Here is a 10,304-nt window from a genome sequence, read left to right as displayed (position 1 = left end):
ATAATGAAGGTTACACCAAAATATATTATCTGAACACATGACGGCAGTGAACTTAAAACTGATTAAATGTTAACATCTACAAGCTTTTGGAAAAATAAGAAAATACACTATTTTTGCAATAACAATTTGTGTAAGTGAAAGGTTGTTTTTGTCATGGCCAATATGCAACACACGTGAATTAAACACACCAGGAAATATTGGAAAAAAAAGTCATATTTTAGAAGAACTCACTACAGGAGACAGCTTTTGTTGGCATCAAAAATATACACCAGTATTTCATCTCCTTGTACATTAGGCAAAATTACAATAGTTCAATGAGCAGAATTGTGAGATTGCAGTTTAGGAAAAAGAGCAACATTTAAAATTAAATGGGCACACACACTGTTTACACAAACACTCGTTCTCCAACAAAATCTCAGAAACATTCAGCCAAACAAGGAAACCAAAACGAAAGTACACTAAAGCATGCATAACATTTCCATAACACAGACAAGTAAAAGAGGCTGCTAAAATATCAGAGTACAACTTGTATCAGGATATCAAACACAAATATGTGTGCGCCTTATACTACGGGGGTTATTGGTAGAGCAAATGATAATGATTTCCTGTGTACTGGATATTAAATAAAATCATACACAGGTGGCGCACCATTTCTTCAACTTTTTTAAAATAGGTTTTAACTCATTTGACGTAAGGTGAAGCGGCCAAGCGTTTTATTAGGAGGCACTTTTGAAAAAAGATAAAACGACGCACAAAACAAAAGGGGACGGGTTTCGTTCTTGAGTCAACTGAGACTAACTCAAGAAGAAGAAAAAAAACAGTCATGTACACATATGTTGATTTCTGAGCGTGAAAAAAAACCTTGAGTACAGTGGCTTTTTTCTAATATGGCGGTATTGCTTTCATCACACACGTCCTTCATCTTTTGCTTCAACAAATCCAATTCTGCACAAGTGACATCCCTCCAACACTTCACAATCCTCTTTGTATTAAATACATCTATTTAAAACCACCTCAAGAGAACTAATGCATGCTGTTGAGAAACGGAATCAATGGAAAAATAAATCTATCTTAACCAGCGCTATTCATTTGGTGTCTCAATGGATGCAAAAGGAGCTTATATATTATCCGGTTTTGTCTGTGCAATATACATGTCTTTACAATATCTTCCTGAATGTTGAAGCAGTTCATAGACTTGAAAAACGTTGTGTCATCTTCTGGTTTTTGAATTGGCACTTGTTTGGCGGTTTTCTGCCAGCCGTGGCAGTCACTGTTGTGATCTTTTGCAGCCTACAGTAACCAGTCTGTTCCTGCCAAAAATAAAAAGGACAAGCCTGGTGCCAGGGTGGAAGAGTGCAGGAATCTGTGCCATGTTGATTTTCAATTGGAGACCTGCAGGGAAGCACACAATGAAAACCGGAAAAGAGTTGTGAGAACGCATCGGAAACAATCGCATGAGTCAACAACAGAGACACAAACATTAAACAATCAGCACAACTGTCAACAACAACTGAGACAAACATTAAACAATTAAATGAATGATTATGTGATCAAAATGAGTGTAAAATATTTGAAGCATGGTCGTTTGTCTCTGTGTAGCCCTGTGATTGGCTGGCGACCAGTCCAGGTTGTACCCGGTCTCTCCCCCAAAGTTGGCTGGGATAGACTCCAACCACCCCACACCACCCCAGCTGTTTTCATTTCTGCTTTTTCAGGAAATCTATTGAAATTCCTTTCAGCTTCTCCCATTTCTGTATATCCACCAATTTGTAACTAATATCAGCTGTTCTAATATCTGTAATTTCAGCAAATGTATTAAAATTTCCTTCAACTTTCTGTATTTTCAGCAATTTTCTGAAGTTCATTTCAGCTTTCAGCTTCTAGCATTCAAACGCATTTTCAGCAGGAAATGCATTTTCTAGTTACATGATGAGATCGAACTAAGATTTTGTAATGCTTTAACTTTGTAAGCCTCATCGACCTCTACATTACCAGCACAGCTCGCTCGGAGCGTTCAATGTTGGTACTGTAAAACTTTCAGTTTCAATCACTGAATGAAGCCTGCCATATTTGGGACAAGAGTCGCAACCTTAAATTGCTTGCACAAAACTCTTGATCAGCACTCGGCATTTGTTTATTGTTGTCGTTCATTTAAACCGCTTTACGCAGAGAGAGGTCTGCGGTCTTGGCCGTTAGTTAATTTACTTTTTTTTGTGCAGGTAATTTGTTAAATTGGTTTAAACTTAAATAAATTACCTATACAAGTAGTTATGTCTCTTTCTATTAATTTGACCAGTTATTGACGTGCCTAATGCGCAACCAGATATCCGAATATCTGTGGGGGGTGTTTAAGCGGATATTCGAAAGTCATTTTTGAGCAATTTTGACAGCCTTCATGATGTTACTGCGATATCACTGGATGTTTACAAAACTTGTACCTTCTGGTTTTCTTGAGAAATATGTCGGCAGATTTGTATTGGAGCCTATGGAGCGTGAGACTGCGGTTGTCTCACGCTCGGGCTCCCTAGGCAAAAACTAAAGAACTTTGGGATTCCATAGCCACAATCAGCACAACCATGCCATCATTAATCCAAAGAAATGAAGCCTCAAAAGTGTATACTTCGGTTGGAAGGACAGAAGTTCCACATTTTTTTAACTACATTCTGCCGCTGCGCTACACTCTAGAGCTCCAGCTGTCACTCTAACAAACGCAATACACACTCATGTAAAACTCAAAAACGGACCGAAAAACTAGTGAAACATAATCAGTGATTATGAAAAAAGTAGAATAGATATCAACAAGAAGTTTCTTTTAGAAAATAGTTGAGACTTGTGTCTCAAAGTTTAAATGGTGTCTGTAGCTGAAAGATTTGCGAAGCTGAAAAATCTGAAAGTTGAAGAAGTTTAAGGAGGATTTGAAAACAAACTATTTGAAAACCATGTTAAAATATTAATGATTATTGATTTATATAAATTCAAGCTTAAGAGGTAGAAAGCTGAAAAGTCAAGCCGGAAAGGAGCTGAACATTTTAATATTTGAAGGATTTTAATAGCTGAAAGTGTGAAGGAGTTGAAAGGTGGCGCGGAAGAAATAGAAGATGAAGAAATAAAGATTCGAAGAACAATACTTGGAATGCATCTTAATGCATTCCAACAATAAAGATTCGAAGAACAATACTTGGAATGCTTAATGCATTCCAACAATAAACTTGTCATGGCTGCTGTTTATGTTGAAACGATGAGTTTTTCTTTAATTTACCTGATGATTAGATTACCTGATTCACAACAGCAGAAGTCAGTTGTGAACCACCGTTTTTAGAAAATTAAAGAATACTTGCCTGAAAACTTGAAGCTAGATCTTTGCCGAATATCACTCAAATGCAGTCTCTTGGCTTTTTCGTACACAACGGGCCACTTTCCTTTTGAATGCGCCTTGCCTGTCCTCCCTCCACTCTTTCTGCAAGGGCGGCGGAAAAAAAGGTGAAAGATAATTCAGCGGCTTCCTTTTGATATTTCTTAAAGGCATATCTCCATTGTTGAATTTCAACATTATATTTAGTATAATTACACCAAAAATATGAATTGTATTCCTACGCACTACTTAATAACATGCGAAACAAAATCTGCAACTTAGCTTCTTTATTGTGTTTTAAATATAAAGGCTCTATATTTTAATTGAGATTGAATTCATATTTTATTAAAGTAAACTTACTGCAGCATCCACATTGGCTGGCGAGTCACCATTTGGGTCTGCCAACATAGAGATAACACTAATCATGATGGTTTCCACTGTGTGGATAGGTAACCAGCGCTCCTCAGGTTTCTCATAGCCGTATTTGTCCTCTCCAGGCTCGTGCAAAATAGAAATACAGACATCTCCATTCTTGTCAACTGGCAATGAAAAAAAACATGCATAGTACAAATTAGGAAGCAGGAAACACACACACATACAATGTAGCTTATCTATAGTGTGTAAGATAAATATCTGCCTCTTCTTTAAAGCAATATTTTGCAGAAGCATCTGTGTTCACACTTACAGACTTTAGTCTGCTGTGTGTATAGTTTTGTTAATGTTCTGCACACATCTGCACATATTCATACTCAGACAGCAGGCCTTTACACACCCGGGCTGTAAGGAATAAAAGACACAAAAATGCAAAATACTTTCACAGCAGAACCGTGAGTGCTTCTCATTGAAACAATTCCGCAATATATTTGACAAAGAGTTTTATTGTGAAAGGAAGAATAGTGGTGGATCTGGTCTGCACTGCCTTTGTCAGGCCTGACCGGCGTACTAAAGTTTGTTGTCTTGCTTTGTCTTGTTTGTTTGTTGCTTTCACTGTGTAATGTTTACATTACGTGTCAAAGAATTGGGGAAAGAAACAACCGTAAAAATTAGATACTCATGATTGATTTAATGGCATGAAAAAACACCTCCAATGTCTAAAGACATTTCCCTTTTCAAGGTTCTCAGCTTCTGTAATAACTCAACAAACTTGAGTGAACAGCAATCTAGATTTATAAACTTCATAAAGAATGAGAAAAAATATATACTACATTAAAAAGGAACACTCAAATTCAGATATTTCTATTTTATGTCAACTTGAACAAAAACCAGGCGTTTTTCATAACGCTGTTCATACGACATTGAATTTGAATGTTAACATACCATTCTGTCACACATTAACACGTTATAAGGAATAGTGAGTAAGAAATAGTCTATATAAAACTCAACACTACTCAGTTTTCTCCCTGAGTGCTCATGATGCATTTCATTTCTCAGCAGTACTTGTCAAATGTCTGTTACAACAGTTGGAAGTTAAACCTGCTAGAATGTTTCTTCAATTTAAAATAAGATCACCTGAATGTATGAACTAATGCAATGAATGGGCATCAAATTATCTTTTAGTTGATATTCCATTTGATCAATTGTGTATCAATATTCATTGTTATTAAAGCATATAATGAAAGGGAAAATCTTCAACAATGGAGCTATATACATGTCTTGCTACATACAAAAGCAAAATGATTCAGTGTGCTACCCCTGTACCTACCATTAGGGTGCCAAATGTCTGTGATAAATTTCATTTTAGGTGGTCTGAGAGGGTAGTCTTTGGGAAATGTCAGATGAGCTTTAAACACACCACCTTCACTGTGAATAAAAAAAAAAAAAAAAGATCGAAGAGAAAAAACAGTGAATTTTTTTCACGTTTCAAAGCATAAGACGCAATATGAGTTGTAACATAACATTAGCACAGCATAATAGCAGATTTCTCCTACTATATCTCACGCTAAGGCAAAGATTAACTTACTAGAGTGTATCTGGAGGACCAATGATGAGGACCTCCCATCTGTAGAGATCACAATCCTCGATCAGGCCTGCTGAGAATCCCTCCACTGGGTTTTTGTTCAGCTCTAGATATAAAAACAAGTTAGACAACCATTAGCTTGTATAATAATGCCTGTAGTATACAGGCTGACTGATGGTGGGCTTTCCTGAAGACTGCTGAGGAGACAACATACCCCTCGTCTTAAGCGGCCTGCCTGAGGGTTGAAATAAAGGCGGCATGTTGCTGAAACCAGGCACACCACTTTAACGGTCCACAGCCAACTCATAAGCAGATATGCATTTTTCAAGATAAAGTAAATTGCAACTCCTAACGTTGCACTTTCAACTTGTTGCGTCATTCATTATAGAATAATTACATACTCAAATACCGTAACCACTTCTATTGAGGTTGACACCGTGAGGATTTTGCACTTCTACTAGGGGTGTAACGATTCATTTTAACAACGATTCGATTCGAATCACGATTCATGGTTGCCGATTCGATTCATGGACGATCTGGGTTAATTTAGAACGATTCGATTCAGTGACTTGAAATCGATTCAGTAACTTTACTGGACAGTGCTGGCAAAGTTTCTGAGATCCCTGTTGTTTCTTGTAAGGAAATCAGGTTTAAATTAATTATGGATATTATAAACAAGCAAACAACAATTAATGGCAAATGTGTTAACCTTTTATTTGAATCAAGTGCCATTTTCAATGTAAACATTACACAATAATTACACAATGTTTGGATCAATTCACAGAATCCCGGAGTTTCCGTGTTTTTTTATTTGGCTTCTACATATTCTACAAACAGCGACCAACTTATTTAGAACACCTCCGTGTTTGCAAAGGCCTAAATGTTTCCACACGCTGGATCGATAAGTTGGTTTGTAAATGTCTCGCTCGCAGTCGTCTCCTCCACGCTGTGTTTTGTTGTTGTTCAGAGTTTAGCGCGGCTGCCGCTGCGTACTGATGACGTCACAGACAGGCAGACTGAATCGTTTAACGTGTCTAAAGTGCTAAAAAACAAACAAACAAACACACACCCATACCGTTTTTGTACTTAAATCCAATGTGCAGTTTCCAAGTATCGATACAAATCGATTATGTACCATTTCAATCTATTTGTAATCGATATATGTCGTCCGGAATGCCAATTTGCGGAGCACAGATTGATTCAGTTGGATCGCAGGAATATAAATCGATTCAGTGAATGAATCGTTACACCCTTAACTTCTAAAAAAGATAACATAATGTTGGTCTGTTAGCTACCATAATATGGGATTTCAATAACAGTTGGCCATGCACACATGGTCATAGTTTAGCGGGACTGAGTGATTTTAAATTAAACTCTGCACAATCTGGTCTTGGGAATTCTTCAAAAGATCTGTACAATAGTCCATCATAGTCTTTTGATGATCATCCAGATTGAGAAGAGGATTGACTTCTAAACATGTTTAATAAGTTTATTGGTATGTCGTGGAACATGTACAGCATGTGCTGTATGAAGGCTCACTTGTAAAGGCAAACTAACTTTTGGTACTTTTTGCAAGTCTGTTCAGAATAGCTGCATCTGACTTACTACAGCACTTTGCGTGCCATTCATGCGTTTGGTCCAGACTTGTTTGTTTCAGTTAGACACAAGACTATATAATACATGAAAATGCATTTGTCAATGTGCTTGTGACATATTTGTAACAGCTTGCAACAAATCAAGTATGCAAGTATGTATGTTTTGCTCATTTGAAAAACATCACACTTAAAACTATTCTGGTCCAGTTCAATTACCAATCACTATTGAGAGAGTACCTGAAACCTACGGAGGAAAACATTATGTCCCTGAAAGGTTGCTTATGGAAAACACAATCAGAGTAAAAACGTAACAAGTAACGTTAACAATAACATGCTACGAACCATAACTGCTGCTTTGGATGATAATATTTGGGTTGCTCAAATACATTCGCGGGTGACTGCTAAAGTCGCAAATAAGAGTTAGCGATAATGCGAGATTAACGTTATGCTTGGTGGTTTTTCGCGTCGTAACTCACAACAGTGACGGCAGCTAACTTTAGCTTATCGATTTAGCAGGGTGGCTAGATATGTTAAATAATTTAATTTGGTTAGCAAGAGAAATTGGGTCACCTGGCAAAACGTTACCGTTCTACATGTTCACACACACACAAAATCATATATTGCAGTAAATGTCACGCCTTTTGGCATAACTGCACTATCAAACCCGTTTCCTCTAAAGAAAAGCACCACTTGTTATGTGGCATGAAGCATAAATATATATGTATATATATTGTGTTTGTGTAAACACGCCGAGTCGGTGAAGTGAGCTAGAGGCTAATGCTAGGCTAGCTGCTTTTAGCCGTTAGCCTTTTACCAGCGACTCGGTGAGACTTTGACAGCGGCTTTCCCACAGAGATCCGCGCGCGACGTCGAACCACGCATCCAAACGAGTTGATCTCCCAAAACACCGAGTGCGTTTGATTGCGGAGAGTGCAATGTGCCGGCCGACCAACACTGCTATGGTCTCACCGCGGTCCATTTGTAACGGGACAGTGATGTTAGTCGGGGGAAAGAGTCGCGACAACAGTTTGCACCGTAGTTTGAATCATAGCTAACGCTAGCCAGCGTCAGTGCACATACGGTTTAATTACCTGCAAGCTGTCTCCTGAGTAACAGCACTGACTGCGGCTCTGTCATAGCTTGGCGAGTGTAATGCAGCAATGTTCAATGGTAATATTTAGTGGTAACAGCGTTAATGTAACGTTCACCAACGTGCACTTCGTCCCCTCTATTTTCCGTATATTCTCGTCATTCTTCTTCTTGGTCGTCTTCTGCTGCTGCTGCTGCTGCTGATGATGATGACTTTCTTCTTCTTCTCTTGTATTTTACAGGCGCCGGGATCCTACATGGTGCTGCCATCTTCTGGAAATAGCTTCGATTTCAATCTCTTCTCAGATTTAACTCGCCAATATACAAAGAAAATAAATGAATGAAATGCTATTGCGTTCATCCTGCAATATACTCTTGAAATGTTTTTAAAATCAGTTTTTAAATCATTCATCTTTTTATTGTTATCTACTACTAAGACAGATCGTTTTTTAATTTCTCCTTTAGGTAGCATTACTCTCTGATCAGGTGGACTATTACCAAACAAATATTATTTACCGAACATGTCAAATAATGAATGTATTGATGCATTTTTTTGTGGCAAATTGGCAAAGTTTCTTTATATTTTAAAATAAGAAACACGTGAGGGAAGGTATCTTGCCCTGTTGGTTCACATTGATGACCAATCACTCTGGAGAGAGTCGCTGAAAATGGCAAAGAACAACTTTATGTCCCTGAGAAAATGCTTATAGTCCAACACCATCCTAACCAAAACCTGGAATGTTAATGTTGGAACACTGGTGATGTTTTGCAGTTTATCGCTGTAGATATTGGATCATCATGTCAACTTTAAAGCTCACTAGATGACGGCAATTGATAGCAATATTGACTTTGGTTATGGATACTATTAGCAGTGGCCTACTTTGTCTTGCAATAATAACAACATAAATAATAATAATAACTAGAAAATGCATTTCCTGCAGAAAATGCGTTGGAATGCTGAAAGCTAAAAGCTGAAATTAATTTGAAAAAAATGCTAAAAATACAGAAATGGGAGAAACCCCCAGAAATGAATATAAAAACATTGCTGTTGATATAGGCCTAAGAAAAGCTGAAACTATTTGAAAGAACTTCTGAAAATACAGAAATGGGAGAAGCTGAACTTCTGAAAATAGAGAAGCTAAAATTAGTTTTAAAAAGCTGCTGAAAATACAGAAATGAGAAAAACTGAAATTAATTTGAAAGAGTCAGAAATAACAAATGCTGAGAAGAGGTTTATTTTTTGTAGTAACATTAGAAGTTATAGTTGTAATTGTGGTAGTAGTACTAGTAGTAGAATAAGTAATAGTAGTGTTAGTATCAATAGCAGCAGAACAACTAGAAGTAGTAGAGTAGTATTACTACTATTATCAGGTGTAATACTAGTACTATTAGTCATAGTATAGTATTTGTAGTAACATTCGTACTTGTTGAAGTATTAATAGCAGTAGAAATACTAGTAGTACCTTTTATAGTAGTAAGAGTAGGTTGGGAGACAAAATGTTTTTCCTCTAAACTAGGAAGTTATCAATTGATAGGCCTTGTCAGTAACATTACAGTAAGAATCCCCTCCATGGGGGTTTTATTTTATAATTATGGGGGGGGGGGGGCAGAGTTAGAAGGGAGGAGGCAGGAAGGGGGGGACTTCTGTGAGGAGGGGGAATTGGGGAGGGGGGCATCTGTGAACATGGAGCAGAGGGGGCTCCGTGAGGGGCTGATAAGATGGCTGGGGGGGTAGAGTATGGAGGGGTCGGGGGGAAAGCGAGGGGTTTCGTGGCGAAAGCATAGCTGCGTCATGTGACTTCACTAATTAGGTAATATGGTTCAGCTGTGTGAGACGAACAGACGCAGACTGCAGCGTGTGTGTGTGTGTGTGTGTGTGTGTGTGTGTGTGTGTGTGTGTGTGAGTATCCACGGTAACGGCACACCTGGGTTCATTAACAAGCTGCTCAAAGGGCAGAGATGGACAGCGATTTACACAGAATCCACACCTCAAACAAGTGTCCTCTCGCGCAAAAATATAATGGCTATCTAAAAAATAAGAAGTTTGTGTGAGACCCAAGACTCTACCGAATGCAAGCATGTGGTTTGTATGTCTGTCCAGGAATAAAGAGTCAAAGCATTCCAGCAATAAAGATTCAAAGAACAATACTTGGAATGATGAAGCAGCATTCCAGCAATAAATATTCATAGAACAATACTTGGAATGATGAAGCAGCATTCCAGCAATAAATATTCAAAGAACAATACTTGGAATGATGAAGCAGCATTCCGGCAATAAACATTTAAAGAACAATACTCGGAATGATGAAGC

The 10,304-nt window shown here is 37.9% G+C and overlaps 1 protein-coding gene across 1 annotated transcript; it reads right to left on the bottom strand.

Moving 5' to 3' along the window:
* Positions 1-195: 195 nt before the first annotated feature.
* On the bottom strand, positions 196-8,368 carry ube2g1a (ubiquitin-conjugating enzyme E2G 1a (UBC7 homolog, yeast)). The gene is made up of 6 exons (XM_040183100.2): positions 7,996-8,368; positions 5,313-5,415; positions 5,055-5,152; positions 3,713-3,891; positions 3,339-3,457; positions 196-1,392 (listed from the first exon to the last, which is right to left on the bottom strand). Exons 1-5 carry the CDS (start codon positions 8,039-8,041, stop codon positions 3,371-3,373), a joined length of 513 nt encoding a protein of 170 aa, XP_040039034.2. The 5' UTR covers positions 8,042-8,368; the 3' UTR covers positions 196-1,392; positions 3,339-3,370.
* Positions 8,369-10,304: the final 1,936 nt, after the last annotated feature.

The sequence above is a fragment of the Gasterosteus aculeatus genome, chromosome 7 (assembly GCF_964276395.1).
Source record: "Gasterosteus aculeatus chromosome 7, fGasAcu3.hap1.1, whole genome shotgun sequence".
In the NCBI taxonomy this organism is placed as follows: Eukaryota; Metazoa; Chordata; class Actinopteri; order Perciformes; family Gasterosteidae; genus Gasterosteus; species Gasterosteus aculeatus.
Note: the sequence above shows the minus strand (reverse complement) of the source record. Positions and strands in the feature narration are given on the sequence as shown.